Source organism: Panthera leo, chromosome C1 (genome assembly GCF_018350215.1).
Source record: "Panthera leo isolate Ple1 chromosome C1, P.leo_Ple1_pat1.1, whole genome shotgun sequence".
Lineage (NCBI taxonomy): Eukaryota > Metazoa > Chordata > Mammalia > Carnivora > Felidae > Panthera > Panthera leo.
The window spans coordinates 103,425,349-103,442,258 of NC_056686.1; the positions used below are offsets into that span (position 1 = coordinate 103,425,349).

At 39.2% G+C, this 16,910-nt stretch overlaps 2 protein-coding genes across 6 annotated transcripts in view; one reads left to right on the forward strand and one right to left on the reverse strand.

Moving 5' to 3' along the window:
* The window catches only part of LOC122228590 (Golgi pH regulator), a 65,402-nt gene extending 60,878 nt beyond the window's left edge, over window positions 1-4,524 (forward strand). For both annotated transcript variants that reach the window (XM_042953706.1, XM_042953707.1), the window contains 4 exons: window positions 245-340; window positions 2,481-2,570; window positions 3,683-3,748; window positions 3,882-4,524. In XM_042953706.1, the coding sequence (XP_042809640.1) occupies window positions 245-340; window positions 2,481-2,570; window positions 3,683-3,748; window positions 3,882-4,088 (459 nt within the window). In that variant the 3' untranslated portion in view covers window positions 4,089-4,524. The remainder of the gene's footprint in view (window positions 1-244; window positions 341-2,480; window positions 2,571-3,682; window positions 3,749-3,881) is intronic.
* A 445-nt stretch (window positions 4,525-4,969) lies between these two features.
* PDZK1 (PDZ domain containing 1) overlaps window positions 4,970-16,910 on the reverse strand; it is a 57,764-nt gene continuing 45,823 nt past the window's right edge. For all 4 annotated transcript variants that reach the window (XM_042953703.1, XM_042953705.1, XM_042953702.1 and 1 more), the window contains 3 exons: window positions 16,197-16,433; window positions 6,858-7,148; window positions 4,970-5,544 (listed from right to left, as the gene is read on the reverse strand). In XM_042953703.1, the coding sequence (XP_042809637.1) occupies window positions 5,491-5,544; window positions 6,858-7,148; window positions 16,197-16,433 (582 nt within the window). In that variant the 3' untranslated portion in view covers window positions 4,970-5,490. The remainder of the gene's footprint in view (window positions 5,545-6,857; window positions 7,149-16,196; window positions 16,434-16,910) is intronic.

The following is a 16,910-nucleotide window of genomic DNA, read 5'->3' on the forward strand; positions in this document are numbered from 1 at the left end:
ATTCTTTACAGAAAAGATAGGGTACATAAGGACTTTTGTTTGCCTATATGTGAATAACTATAATAGATGTTTTATATGTGATTTAGATTGAGAGTAGAATTGAATTTTTAAGAACATCTACCTATAGGATAGGTAGGATGGAACATCTACCTGTAGGATGTTATATTAATTCATTATTTTGAGTCACTTTTTGAAATAGTGATTATTGAGATGCTCTAATATATAAAGGTCTGTGTCTTTACAGGCAACGATTAATATCGTTTTTGACCGGGTTGGGAAAACTGATCCTGTCACAAGAGGCATTGAGATCACTGTGAATTATCTGGGGATCCAATTTGATGTAAGAATTAAGTCTGTTTTTGTTCTTCCCATTCTCCATTGTTTTTTGACATATTCTTATAGCAAATTTGTAAAGGGCATAAAACCGTAAGTGATGGCCGGTACTTATTACTGACTTAGATGCCGATTATTTCTATAGTTCGTCTTCTGCTTTTCTGTAGCTGACTGCTCCTCACCAGTTTCTCCCCACCAAATATTAGATACTTCTCTCTGTGATATATAATGAGATCTTCAAATCCAAAACTCACCTTTGATTCCTCTAGTAGAAAATTAACTACTAATTAGCGTTCCACGTTAGAAGTGAAATTATGTCTGCTGTAAAAAATTTATCTTTATCAATTAATTAATGTGGACTTTGAGCTAAAGATGGTAAGTGTAACCCGTGCAGTTTTAATTCTCTTTCTACCTGTTTTATGATACCACTATCATTAAACACTCTTGTCCCGATTTATGTTTTCTGCCTTTATTAATAGAAGAGTATATTTAAAAAATATATATATATACATATATATATGTGTGTGTGTGTGTGTGTGTGTGTGTGTGTGTGTGTGTATACACACACACATATATATATATATAGCCAATGATTCTAGTTGATTAGCACTTTGATAGTAAGCCCAGAGTCATGCTCTTAGTCCCTGTGAGGACCATTTAGCTGGGCTAGGATCCTAGTGACAGACTGCATGCTACCCCCAGCCATCCGTCTCAGCTGGACATGCTCCTGGTAGCTAGATGCTGGATAAAATGAAAATGAACCAGAGCAAAATGAGCTCCAGTCCTTGAGAAACAATTCAAAGCACATGTTTTTGTTTTTGTTTTTAATGTTTTTATTTATTTTTGAAGGAGAGAGAGAGAGACAAGAGCATGAGCAGGGGAGGAACAGAGAGAGAGGGAGACACAGAATCCGAAGCAGGCTCCAGGCTCTGAGCTGTCAGCACAGAGCCCGACGCGGGCTTGAACCCACGAACTGTGAGATCATGACCTGAGCCGAAGTTGGACACTTAACTGACTGAGCCACCCAGGCACCCCAAAGCACGTTTTTTGATGATAAACCAATGGTGTAAACTTTTTCACGTGAAGGAACATGGTACCTTTCGTTCAAGTAGTTTATAAAATATCCCATAACCCATGCTTCACTGTTGTTACATATGTGTTTTCTTCTCCTCTTTTCATTTTTTCCTGGGCTCAGTTATTAGAAGTGTTCTTCCTTATCAGTGCTTTGTGAGGCTACTTAGTTGCTGTGTGTGTGTATATATATATTTAATCTACAATTCATCTGCATACTCCACGTTTCAGAATTCTGAGTAACACCTTTAGATGTTAGTAATAGCACTTCCCTGGCAGCTACTTTTCAGACCCGAATCAAGCACAGGGTTCCAAAGCTGCCTGCCACTATGAAGCAGTCCAAGAGGAGAAAAAGGTACCCTCGTGTAATTCAAGTGAAGGTCAATTATGTCCTAGACTGTAGCTGAGAATGTTTACATATTCTTTTATTATAAAAAGAATAATTTCTTAAAGTTATGGGCAATGAGGGGACTATCCTTCACAGATGTTAAAAGTAATTTAGCTGCTATTTAATTTCCTTTTAATCCGTGCTTTTCACATAATACATTGAAGCTGCATCATTAGCTCCATCTCTGTTTCCTCAGACTGACTAGTGTTATTTTCATCACTCCACTGCACTTGCTTCCGTCCTGTCTTGATTAAGTCTCATTAAGATATCCACTGCAGGGATGCCTATGTGACTCAGTTAAGTGTCTGACTCTTGATTTCAGCTCAGGTCATGATCTCATAGTTGGTGAGTTCAAGCCCCGCGTCGGGCCCGCTCTGCGCTAACAGTGCAGAGCCTGCTTGAAATTCTCTCCCTCTCTCTGCCCTCCCCCACTCATGCTCCTTTTCTCTCGCTCAAATAAACATTTAAAAAAAAAAAAAAAAAAAAGATTTGCACTGCCACCTTCTTAGGTGTTGTTAGTTGCACCTCACTTTTCTCCCTCCCTAAAAAAAAATTTTTTAATCAGGTAGGGCCCGATGAAGTACCCTCTCACAGTCACATAAGCAATCAGAATGCATCAGGAGAATAGCCTTCACGTGTCTCTCAACAGAGATTTCACAGATACTTTTCCTTCTTTCTATGGTGGCAGGTGAAGTTCTGGTCTCAACACATTTCCTTCATTCTGGTTGGAATCATCATCGTTACATCTATCCGAGGACTGCTGATCACTCTTACCAAGGTAGGTTGTATCATTGAGTTTAAATTTCTTATTTGCTTAATTACACGTGGCACCACAAGATAATTTTACCTAATTAAGATTTCTGCCTTCTGAGATCTTAAACAACAGTCACAAATAGTTGGATTTACATCCCACGCCCATCAGATGTGTACTTTTACCAAAGGTCATAGAACGAGATCATGGTCCGTTGCGTTCACTGATACGGCACCAGCATCTGGGAACAGAAGCTGGCATGCAGTAGGTGTTCCAGGGATACTTGGAATGGATGAAGAAGACTGGAGGTATTTGGGTTAGAATTTGAGTATTTGAGGTGTTTGAGGTTAGAATAACTGTGAGGGTCCCTTATAAGGAGGACATGGGAGTAGGAGAAGCAGAATGTTTGGCTATTTTCTGACAACACAGGAAGGCTTCATGGAGGCAGAAGGTAAATTTTCTCTTGGAGACGAGGTGGGGAATCTCGAAATCCAAGAAGGGTTTGAATGAAACGAGTGAAGAGGTTGGGAGAGGAGGAGGAAGGATGGATCTACAGGCATCTCGCACAATTTTGGAAAGAGCTCAGGAGCCTAGTAATAATTATAAGAGCTTGGAGTGGCCTGAGGTAATCTGCTCTATTATTTCATAATGATATGAAAGTCATATGTGTCACATAATTTCTGACAAACTTGATACAGATTGGAATCCCTTCATGTCATAACATAATTCTTAAAACCCCCAAATATCCCTCTGAGCACAACATAGCAAGCAGTCTGTTTCTCTTCATGGCGTTAACTGTATCAGTTGTTCCCTATGGGATTGCTGCATGGAAGAGACTTTATTTTTTTAACGTTTATTCATTTTCGAGAGACAGAGCATGAGCATGAGCAGGGGAGGGGCAGAGAGAGAGAGGGAGACACAGAATCCGAAGCAGGCTCCAGGCTCCGAGCTGTCAGCACAGAGCCCGACGCGGGGCTCAGACCCATGAACTATGAGATCAAGACCTGAGCTAAAGTCGGACACTTAACCGACCGAGTCACCCAGGTGCCCTGGGAAGAGACATTTTTAATTATGCTACTTAATGTTCTTGACACAGGTGTCTAGCAGTACCGCATAAATTCTCCTCCCTTTCTTGACAGTTCTTTTATGCCATCTCTAGCAGTAAGTCCTCCAACGTCATTGTCCTGCTGTTAGCACAGATAATGGTGAGTTTCACGAACTAGCTTTATGATTACAACTGTAAAATACCAGAAGTGTTTTGTACTTCTGAATATTTTAACAATTCCCTTTGATCCCTGACCACAAAGTGACCTCTGGGTTAATTTGTTTAACTTCTAGGGCATGTACTTTGTCTCCTCTGTGCTGCTGATTCGAATGAGCATGCCTCTAGAATATCGTACCATAATCACCGAAGTCCTGGGGGAACTACAGTTCAACTTCTATCACCGTTGGTTTGATGTGATCTTCCTGGTCAGTGCTCTCTCCAGCATACTATTCCTCTATTTGGCTCACAAACAGGCGCCAGAGAAGCATATGGCACCTTGAACTCATGCCTGTTACAGACTGCTACGGGCCAGTAGCGTCAGAATTTGGATTTAAGAGAAAACAATGGAGGGGACCAGGGCCTAATATTTTTTAAACAATCAAAACACTGAGGTAGCAGATTCTACCTCCAGCTTATGCCTTCCTCCTCAGCTGATACTGTGATCATGTAGCATTAGCTAGAACGTGAGCGTGAAGTAAACTCAAGCTAGCCCTCAGCGGAGCGCATCCCACGTGGGTTTGAGGCTGATGCAGCATGGCGGAAGAGGGGTGGAAAAGAGCCAAGAAACTAGTCTGGGAGAATACACTGGAGCCCTAGGGTAATGGGAAGTCTGAGGTAGCTGGGCCAAACACACAGGATCTCTGTCAAGGCTCACACGGAGGAGGTTCTGGCTTTCCCTTAAGATTGACAATCATTAAAATCAGATTGGAACCCTTTGGCCTTAGCTTCATTTTATCAAGGATAGCTTGGTAGTGTGCTTGTGTGATCTAATGTGAGTTGGCATCCCCCAGCCAACCCCAGCCCCATAAAAGTTACCAACAGGTTATCTGTTCTTGTCCAGGGATGGAATGGTGTGCTACTGAAATAGATTCTACTGAGAGAGGTCAGGTATATCATCTTTATTGATTTCCTTTTAAGTCCGTATTTGAGAGTGAATTACTGTGCATTCAAGTTGGTGATGATGTCTCAGTTTTTTTTTTTTTTTCTTTCCATCTGCCCCTTCATGCTGTGGGGTAAAACAGTGAATAACTGTTAACTGGAATAAGTTTTCCTATTGTAGACCCTACTTTTCTCCATCTGTGAAAGGAAAATGTTGGAAGGTTTATAGAATATTCAGAAATGCAATTTAAGGAAGTCCTGAATTTTATTGTGCTGGGACTTCCAGAGGCAAAATGAAAGTTAAAGCATAAAAGCAAGTTTACCAAAAACAAAAGCACTATTAAGGTTTGATCAGCTAACAAGGAAGACTCTAAAGGCATTCTTAATGGCATCTGTTTTAGCAACCACAACATTCTTACAAAACGATAATTTTAATAGGCTTATCTGCTCAGATACTATAATGAGCTCTCACGTGTACAGATTTGTGAATCATCTTTGGTGCTCAAGGAGCCTATAGAATTAAGAGATAGCATCACACAAAGAAATGTAGTTAAGTTGAAGCTTGAAAGAGATCACTTGAAAAGAATCTGGTTCCTGCCTTAAGTTGACCATAAATAAGCCATCTATTGCGGTATCTGCCCCCAAGGCAAATGACAACAGAAGACAGTCACACGTGATGAACTGGTTCCCAGAGGAGCTCTTCTCTAACAGAGACAGTAAATGGGTGGCAGCTCATTCCTTGGGAAAGGATTCTTTCTGAACGCCCAGAAACAGCTGTCAGCCAAAGCCACATATTTGTTCTCATCACATCTCTGTGTCTTCAGAATTGGAAGAAGAATGTGAGGCTGTACTGTGCGCCTGTGCAAAAGAGAACAAAAGATCTGTAAGTGCGAGTATGAATGTCAGCAGTTGCATGACTTGAGGCAGGGAGAAGAGTCCCTCACTAGAAGCCAGGTAATCTGGATTTTACACTTGGCTTTGTTTCCAGCTTGCTGTTTGACACTAACAAATTTCTTAATGTCTACATATCTTTTCTATAAAGCTAGCACAGTCCTATAATTGACTTGCTATAGAGCTATCACTGAATTTTTTAAAGACAACTAGAATGCTTTCTTTGTGAAGCAGTCACGAATGCAAGGTCAGTGGCTACCATGTGTGCTGTGGTCTGAATGTATGTCTCCAAAATTCGTCTATTGAAATACTAACCCTGAGGTCAGGTGATGATATTAGGAGGTAGGACCTTTGGGCGGTGATTAAGTCATGAGGGCAGAGCCTTTGTGGTTGGGTTTAATGTCTTATAAGAGAGCCCCCACCCCCCCACGCCCAGAGCTCCCTATCCCCTTCTACCATGTGAGGACATTGCAAGAAGTTGGCAGTGTGCAGCCTGGAAGAGGGCCTTCTCCGGACCCGAAAGCTGTCAGTGCCCTGATCTTGGATTTGCCAGCCTTCAGAACTGTAAGAAATAAATCTGTGTTGTTTATAAGCCATCCAGTGTATGGTCTTTTATTATAGCCCCCCAGACTAAGTGGGTATTCATTAACAAATAGCATTTAATTTATATTACCAATAATTAATTGTAAATAGAGTAGAATTAAAGGTAGTAGAAAGAAGAATGATGCAAAAGACTTATCAAGGAATTTAATCCAAATACAGAGTAATGCTTATTCCTCCCTAGCAATAATACACCGCCAATGATCTTAAAAACAACATGTCCCTAAACACCACGGTTCATTTTCATGCTTACCATTAACCAGGCCCTGTTTGAAGTGCTTTAGTAGTCTTAGATAATATAATCCTAATAACAGTCCTACAAATCCTCCTTGTTTTACAGGTGGGGATAATGAGGCAAAGAGAGAATAAATCCATTTGCCCAAGGGCGTTAAGTGACAGAACCAGAATTTGTACATAGCTAGTCTGATTCAGGTTCTTCTGGTGGTTCCATTATAATTTTGATAAACTTACCTTCTCTGGACAGTTACTGTCAACTCCATGCTATGAAAAAGAAACTTGTCCTCATACCACTTCCTCTCCACCAAAATGACTTATCTTTACATTGTAATTTTCTAGTATTCTAGGAAATCTGTGGCAAACATAGACCTGAGGTGTACTTATGAAAGACTTTATCATACTCTGATAGGTTAGATCACTGAGAGAAACCTATCACCACTCACTCGTTCTTTTGCCACGTGTGAGTCGTGCTCTGGTTCTGCCAATGTTCCTTCTTTGGCATCAGGGGGGGCATCCAGTGGATCAGCCATAGAGGAAACGATAGGGATTTTCTTAGCCTGGAAATAATCATAGGCCTTCTTTCCACAGACTAAGAGTGTGACATTCTTCCCACTATTCTGGATTCTGTCCACCACTTTCTCATAGGGTTCTTCCAGCACCTTCCCTCCATTCACTTCGATGATGATATCCTCATCCTCCAGCCCTGCCAGTTCGGCAGGGCTGCCCTTCTGCACCTGTGAAAAAGAGGTTCTGAATTATCACTTCCAGGCACAGATAAGGGAATATTAGATTGGCTTCCCTTCAGAGGAAAGAGGGCTTTGAGAATTTCTTCTTAACCATGTTATTTCTCCTTGAGGTACAGAAGAAAGACACTCTAATGCTTTTCTGCTTCTCAAAGCTTCAACTTCCATATTCAAATGAATACCATTGGAGGGGTCCAAGATGATAGCACAAGACTCTGAACTCACCCCACCCCCCTCACGGACACCAAATGTACACCTACATACAGAGCAATTCTTCCTAAAGAACTGAGGGCTGATTGAACAGTATCTGCACAACAAAGGATAGAGAGACCACATAAGGAACAGCAGGAGACATGGAGGCACGGTCATGATCAAAACCGCGCTGCACGAGTGACAGAGCACGGAGGGGTCTGCACACAGACTGGGGCGCAGCAAAAAAGCAGTTTAAAGAGCAGCTGGACTAACTGAAGGGAACCAACTCACTAATCCTAGAGCATCCACCAAATGGGAGGGAAACTGCTGAACTTCTCCAGCGTCACAGCTACTGGCAGGTACCACTGTTTACATTCCGTCTCTACCTTGATAGTGCAGATGGGCCCAGGGCCAGGCACTCTAGCCATCCTGCCACCTCGGCAAGCCCTTGGACCTTAGCCCACACCAGCGCAAGGCAGCCCCAGGATGGCACCCACCAGGACACCCTCAGCCTTTGCCTGCTACAGCTCCAGCTGTGCTGCCAGGGCACAAAGCACCCCAAAATACCATCCCCTGCCCTCAGCCCAGGCCGGCCTGCTTCAGCCATGCCACCGACGCTGGCTCCAACCAAAGCCACCAGGCAGACACAGTCTGCAATGGGGACATTTCTACACAAGGCCACTCCTTTAAGACAGAGAGAGGTGGCTGTTTTGCCTAATTCATAGAAACAAACACCAAAAGTCAAACAAAATGAAAACAAAAAATATGCTCCAAATGGAAAGAAGACAAAACTTAAAGAACTGAACAAAATGGAGATGAGCAATCAACCTGCTGAGTGAATGAACTCAGAACTTACAGAATATATTTTCTATCTCTTTAACTCTGGTTTTTTAAAATAACTGGAAAAAATACACCAGAGGGAATCAACAGATGATACAGAAGAAATCAGGTAAGTGATCTGCAAAGACAGGTAATGTGGAAAGCACCCAAACTGAGCAACAAAAAGAAAAAAATTGTAATTGAGTTTAGGTTAAGGAATCTCTGGGAAAATCTCAAGCATAGTAACACTCATGTCATTCCTGTCAGAAAGGGACAGAGAGCCTATTTGAAGAAATAATAGCTGAAAACCTCCCTAAAACCTGGGGAGACACTCAGGTCCAGGAGAGCCCCAAACAAGATGAACCCAAGGAGGAACACCAAGACCCATAATAATTTAAATCTCAAAGATTAAAGATAGAGAATCTTAAAGGCAGCTAGCTACATACAAAGGAAATGCCATGAGGCTCTCAACTGATTTTTCAGTAGTAACTTTGAGCTAGATGCCACTCTCCCTCGGGCCTGTAAAGGGCTCAAAGGAAAAAACCTACATGCAAGAATGTTCTACCAACCAAGATTATTTTCAGAATTGAAGGGGAAAGAGTTTCCCATACAAAAGTTAAGGAAATCACAACCCTTAAGTTAGCCTTGTAAGAAATGTTGAAGGACCTGGTCTAAGCAGAAAAGGCCATAACTAGAAGAAAATTATGAAAGGAAAAAATTTCACCAATAAAAGCAAACCTATAGTAAAGGTGGTAATCAGTCACTTATAAACCTAATATGAAAGTTGAAACACAAAAGTAGTAAAATCAATCATATCTTTAAAAAAAAATAAGGAATTTACAAAATAAAAAGATGTGTAAAATAAGTTAAATGTGGAGAGGAGGGAATAAACATGTGCTTTTAGAATATACTTGAATTTAAGTGACCATCAACTTAATATACACTGCTATATATTTAGGATGTTATGTAGGGACTTCATGGTAACCATAAACCAAAAACTATAATTGATACACAAAAAATTAGAAAGGAATCCAAGCATAACACAAAAGTCATCAATCACAAGGGAAGAGAACAAAAGAAAGAAACAGAAGAACTACAAAAATAGCCAGAAAACAAGTAACAAAATGTCAGTAGGTACATGCCTATCAATAACTACTTTAAATGTAAATGGTCTAAATGCTCCAATCAAAAGAGGGTAACTGAAGGGATATAAAAACAAGACCCATCTATATGCTGCCTCTAGGAGACTCACTTCAGGCCTAAAGACACAGGCTGAAAGTGAAGGGCTAGAAAACATATACCATGCAAATGAAGCAGGGGGCTGGGGGAGAAGCCAGGGTAGCAATACTTACATTAGATAAGATAGACTTTTTTTAATAAGTTTGTTTTTTTTTTTAATGTTGATTGACTTTTGAGAGAGGCAGAGAGAGAAGGAGACACAGAATCCAAAGTAGGCTCCAGGCTCTGAGCTGTCAGCACTGAGCCCAACATGGGGCTCAAAACTACAAACCATGAGATCATGACCTGAGCTGAGGTTGGACACTTAACCAACTGAGCCACCCAGGAACCCCAATAAGATAGACTTTAAAACAGACTACAGCTAGAGACAAAGAAAGGCACTACATAATGATAAAAGGAACAATCCAACATGTAACAATTATAAATATCTATGCACCCAACATAGCACCAAAATACATAAAGCAATTTTTAATATACATAAAAGGAGAAATTGACAGTAATACAATAACAGTAGGTGATTTATAACACTCCACTTAGATCAGTGGATATATCATCCAGACAGAAATCAATAAGAAAATGGGGGCTTTGAACAACACATTAGACCAGACAGACTTAACAGGTATATACAGAACATTCCATCCAAAAACTGCTAAATACACATTCTTTTCAAGTATATATTGAACATTCCCCAGGATCGCATGTTAGGCCACAAGACAAGTCTCAATAAATTTAAGATTGAAATCATATCCTACATCTTTTCCAACCACAACAGTATGAAACTAGAAATCACAAAAAAAAATCTAAAAAGAACACCAATATGGAGTTTGCTACTCCATGTAGCTACTAAACAATGAATGGGTCAACCAAGAAATCAAGAAGGGGGAAAAAAAACAAAAACATGGAGACAAATGAAAATAAAGACACAATTCAAAGTCTTCGGGATGTAGTAAAAAGCAGTGCTAAGAAGCTTATAGAGATACTGCCCTAAGAAATAAGAAAATTCTCAATTTAGCCTTCTACCTGAAAAAGCTAGAAAAGGACCAAAACCCAAAGTTAGTAGAAGGAAGGAAATAAAGATCTGAGTGGAAATAGAGATGACAAAAATAGAAAAGATCAATGAAATCAAGACCTACTTCTCTGAAATATAAACAAAATTGTGTACCTTTAGGCAGACTCATCAAGAAAGGACTCAAAATGAGAAATGAAAGAACTTACCAGCAACAGCATAGAAATACAAAGGATTATAAGAGACTATTATGAAAACTTAGAAGCCAATAAATGGGACAACCTTCCCTCTTGCCACTTTTATCCAACACAACACTGGAAAACCTAGGCATAAGAATCAGACAAGAAAAAAGAAATCAATGCATCCAAATTGATAAGGCAAAAGTAAAATTATTATTTGCAGATGACATACTATACATAGAAAACCCTATAGACTCCACCAAAGAAACTATCACTATTTGTGGGTTCAAGCCCTGTGTCGGGCTCTGTGCTGACAGCTCAGAGCCTGGAGCCTGCTTCAGATTCTGTGTCTCCCTCTCTCTGCCTCTCCCCTGCTCACACTCTTTCCCTCTCTCAAAAATAAACATTAAAAAAAAATTTTTTTTAAGATATAGTACAAAGCTACAGTAATCAAAACAGTGTTGTACTGGCACAAACAATAGACACATAGATCAATAGAACAGAATAGAGAGGCGAGAAATGATCCCACGCTTATTTGGTCAATTAATCTACAACAAAGGAGGCAAGAATATACAGTGGAGAAAAGACAGCCTCTTCAATAATGGGGCTGTGAAAACTGGACAGCTACATGCAAAACAATGAAACTGGACCACTTTCTCACACCATACACAAAAATAAACTCAAAATGAATTAAAGACCTAAATAAGAAACCTGAGACCATAAAAATCCTAGAAGAAAACGTAAGCAGTAATGTCTTTGACATTGGCCTTAGCAACATTTTTCTAGATATATGCTCTCAGGCAAGAGAAATAAAAGCAAAACTAAATTATTGGGACTACACCAAAATAAAACAAATTTACACAGCAGAGAAAGCATCAATAAAATGAAAGAGCAACCTACTAAATGAGAGAAGATATTTGCAAATGATAACAACACCAGCACAAATAAGTTGATTAAGAATTGGGCAGAGGCCCTCAATAGACATTTTTCCAAAGACATGTATATAACTGACAGGCACATGAAAAGATACTCAACACCACTGATGATCAGGGAAACACAAATTAAAACCACAATGAGATATCCTCACACCTGTCAGAATGGTTAACATCAAAACAACAAGAGATAACAAGTGTTGGCAAGGATGTGAAGAAAAAGGAACACTCATGTATTGTTTGTGAGACTGTAAACTGGTGCAGCCACTATGGAAAATAGTATGGAGGTTCTTCAAAAAAATTGAAAATAGAAATATCATCACTCATATGAGGACTTTAGGACACAGAACAGATGAACACAAGGGAAGGAGAGCAAAAATAATATAAAAAAAGAGAGGGAGACAAAACATAAGAGACTCTTAAATATGGAGAATAAACAGAGGGTTACTGGAGGGGTTGTAGGAGGGGGGATGGGCTAAATGGGGGATGGGCTAAAAGGGGCATTAAGGAATCTACCCCTGAAATCATTGTTGCACTATAAACTAACTTGGATATAAATTAAATGTTAATAAATAAAAATTTTTAAAAAAAGAAAATAGAAATACCACCGGTTCCAATAATTCCACTACTAGGTATTTTACCCAAAGAAACTGGAAACACTAATTTGAAAAGATACATGCACCCCTATGTTTATAGCACCATCATCTACAATAACCAAAATATGGAAACAACCTAAGTGTCCATTACTCAGCCGTTAAAAAAAAAAAAAAAAAAAAAAAAATGAAATCTGCCATTTGAGACAACATGGATGGACCTAGACGTAAAATAAGAGAAAACAAATACCATATAGTTTCACTTATATGTAGGATGTAAAAAAAAAAAAAAAAAAAAAGCAGAAACAGATCCATAAATAGAGAATAAACTGATGGTTGCCAAAGGGGAAGGAATTGGGGTGATGGACAGAATGGGTGAAGGAGAGTAGGAGATACAGGATTCCAATTATAGAATGAACAAGTAACAGAACAAGTTACAGCAGGACTATGGTCAATGATGTTGTAATAGTGTTGTACAGGGACAGATGGTAGTTATACTTGTGGTTGAGCACAGCATAACATTTAGAGTTGTTGAATCACTATGTTGTACACCTAATAGAACATGTGTCAACTATACTTCAATAAAAATAAATAAATTGGACAACCTAGAAGAAATAGATAAATTTCTAGAAACAGAATTGTCTAAGACTGAGTCAGGAAAAAATAGAAAATCTGAGCAGACTGATTACAGGTAACAAAATCAGGAATCATAAACTCTCAACAAACAAAAGTCCAGGATAAGATGGCCTCACAGGTGAAGTCTACCAAACATTTAAAGAAGAATTAATACCTATCCTTCTCAAAGTATTCCAAAAAAGCAAAGAGGAAGGAAAGCTTCCAAATTCATTCTACAAGGCCAGCATTACCCTGATACCAAAACCTGACAAACACACCGCACACATACACAAAATTACACACCAATATTCCTGAACATAGATGCAAAAATCCTCAAAATATTAACTGACCAAATTCTACAACACATTAAAAGGATCATTAACCACAATCAAGTGGGATTTATTCCAAGGATGCAAGAATGGTTCAATATCCACAAATCAATGTGATACACCACATTAACAAAATGAGAGTTAAAAATCTAATGACCAGCTCAATAGATGCAGAAAAAATATTTGACAAAATTCAGCATGATAAAAACTTAACAAAGTGGACTTAGAGGGAACATACCTCAACATAATTAAGACCCTATATGACAAACCCTCGGTTAATGTAGTCGGTGAAAAGCTGAAAGCTTTTCCACTAAGATCAGGAGGAAGACAAGGATGTCCACTCTTGCCGCCTTTATTTGACGTTGTACTGTACGTTCTAGCTGCAAAAATTGGAAAAGGAAAAGAAACAAAAGACATCCAAATTGGCAAGGAAAAAGTAAAACTGTCACTATTTGCAGATGACATGAGACTATATGTAGAAAACCCTAAAGACTCCACCAAAAGCTATTAGAGTAAATGAATTCAATGAAGTTGCAAAAGCAAAAACATTAATATACAAAAATCTGTTGTGTTCCTATACACTAATAACAAAGTAGCAGAAAGAGAAATTTAGAAAACAATCCCATTTACAATTCCATCAAAGAGAATAAAATACATAGGAATAAATTTAACCAAGGAAGTTAAGAAAGAGTTTTAAAAGACCTTTACTCTGAAAACTATAAGACATTGATGAAAGTGGAGATGGCACACTTAAATGGAAAGACATTCCATGCTTATAGATTGGGAGAATAGCGTTACAATGTTCATACTACCCAGAGCAATCTACAGATCCCATACAATCCCTATCAAAATTCCAACAGTGGCTTTCTCCAAACTAGAACAAAAGATTCTAAATTTGTGTGGAACCACAAAGATCCCAAATAGGTAAACAATCTTAAGAAGAACAAAGCTAGGGGTCTCACAATCTCAGATTTTAAGGTATCCTCAAAGCTACAGTAATCAAAGCAGTGTAGTACTGGCACAAAAACAGACACATAGATCAACGAACAGAACAGAGAGCCCAGAAATAAACCCACGCTTATATGGTCAATTAACCTACAACAAAGGAGGGAAGAATATACAGTGGGGAAAAGACGGTCTCTTCGATAAATGGTGCTGGGGAAACTGGACCACTTCCTCATACCATACACAAAAATAAGCTCAAAATGGATTAAAGACCTAAATGGGAGACCTGAAATCATAAAACTCCTAGAAGAAAACACAGGCAGTAATTACTTCGGCATCGACCTTAGCAACATTTTTGTAGATCTGTCTCCTCAGACAAGGGGAAAAAAGCAAAAAGAAACCACTCAGACTACATCAAACTAAAAAGGTTTTGCAGAGTAAAGCATCAACAAAATGAAAGGGCAACCTGCTGAATGGAGAAGATATATCCAATGACGGGTTAATATCCAAAATATATAAAGAACTTATACAACAACAAATAATCCAATTAAGAAATGCACTGAATGGGCATCTGGGTGGCTCAGTCGGTTGAGCGTCCAACTTCGGCTCAGATCATGATCTCGCGGTCTGTGAGTTTGAGCCCTGTGTCGGGCTCTGTGCTGACAGCTCAGAGCCTGGAGCCTGCTTCAGATTCTGTGTCTCCCTCTCTCTCTGCCCCTCCCCCGCTCATGCTCTGTCTCTCCCTGTCAAAAATAAATAAATGTTAAAAAAATTTTTTTAATAAAAAATAAAAAAAAGAAATGCACAGAAGACCTGAATAGGCATTTTTCCAAACACACACACATGCCAACAGACACATAAAAAGATGCTCACCATTATTAATCAGGAAAGTGCAAATCAAAACCACAATGAGATGTCACCTCACACCTATCAGAAAAGCTAGTATCAAAAAGATAAGAAATGACAAGTATCAGCAAGGATGTGGAGAAAAGGGAACGAACCCCTGTGCACTGTGGGTGGGAATGTAAATTGGTGCAGCCACTATGGAAAACAGTATGGAGATTCCTCAAAAAATTGAAAATAGAAATACCATAAGATCCATCAATTTCACTTCTCAGTATTTACCCAAAGAAAACAAAAACACCAATTTGAAACTATCTATGCACCCCTTTGTTTACAGCAGCATTATTTACAATAGCGAAGATATGGAAGCCACCTAAGTGTCCACCAGTAGATGAAAGGATAACGAAGATGGGGGGAGGGAGGGGTCCACAATGGAATATTACTCAGCCATAACAAAGAATGGAATCTTGCCATTCACAACAACATGGATGGACCAAAGGCAGACAGAAATCAGCCTTATTATTTCACTTATATGTAGAATCCAAGAAACAAAACAAACTCAAATCTAGAGAAAAAATTGGTGGTTGCCAAAGCAGAGGCAGATGGGGGAGGGATATGGGCAAAATAGGCAAAGGGGATTAAGAAGTACAAGCTTCCAGTTATAAAATAAGTAAATCACAGGAATTAAAAGTACAGCTTAGGGAATATAGTCAATAATATTTAATAACCGTATGGTGACAGTGGTAACTACACTCACCAATGATGAGAATTCGTAATGCATATAATTGTGAAAATGCTACATTGTACACCTGAAATTAATAGAACATTGTATGTCAACTATACTTCAATTTTTAAAAAATCATGAAGATCATCAGAAGAAAATAAGTAGCATTACAGTGGTTGAGTACCATATTGTAGGTCTTCTGAGCTGGAGCATTAATTAGATTTCATAGGTTCCCCTTCTTCATTCCCAACTTGAGAGCTATGGGGATAGTCTCGCTGTCACTCCCTATAGGCTGGGGGCATTACGCCAAACGCACAGGAGTAAACAAGTATCACTCCCAGTCAGACTTGGTAGTGACTGTCAACTACAGTCATGTCGATTCACTCTATTTGACTTGAAAGTACCTAAAGACAATTAGATGTTTAAGAAAAATAAAAGATGTGAGCTTAGGATGTACTCGTCACTACCTTAAAGGGTACGGGACCATGGCAGCATTTATTTAAACCCAAGTGAGACCATCAATGTAGGCCTTCAATGTAACCTAAGCCATCAATGAGTGGGAGAGACTAGGACTCTCCTAACTGTGGTGTGTTCATTGGGCTGCTAGAACCAGATTACCATACCTCTTTGACGAACGAGCCTGGCCGACCCTGAATGGTGTTTAAGTGAAAGCCATAGCCATTTTCACCTTTAACCAGCCTGCAGAGTTTAGGCTTATGATCTCCTACTTCCTCTGTAGTATCTGGACTTGAAACCTCCACAGGAGCGGGAGCGGGAGCCGGAGCGGGAGCCAGAGCCTCCTTGACAGAACCATTAGGCAGTTCTTGGCTTTGATAGTAGAGAAATGGAGAAAAGTGAGCCTTTGGAAAGGAAAGGAAAGGGGAAAAAAAAAAAAACATGAATTGTAAGTATGAGTAGTTATATTTTATTAAATGTGCTGGCTTAATTTACAAGGTGTCATACATGGTCCACAGCTCTTGCAGATACATCTGATTGGGGGCAGTAAAATTTCTCTACCACCCTAACCAGAAAAGGTATAAAGAAATATTGAGCTCGGTCATGAGTAATGTGTATAAACACGTAACCAAATACGCATATACATAAAATAAAAGCTGTTACCACCATCTGAAGTACACGTACTAATTTGTTATACTCGTTTTTATTATTTATTGTTGTAACCATTAGCTGAAACTTCTGTTATGCCAAACTGATCTTTAAATACTTCTAATCCATCTCAACTCCCAGACCATCCATGTGAAGAAGAGTGTGATGGTCTTGAATACAAAAGAGGCATAGAACAGGAAACATATGACTGGTTTTTGTAAATAGAATTAACA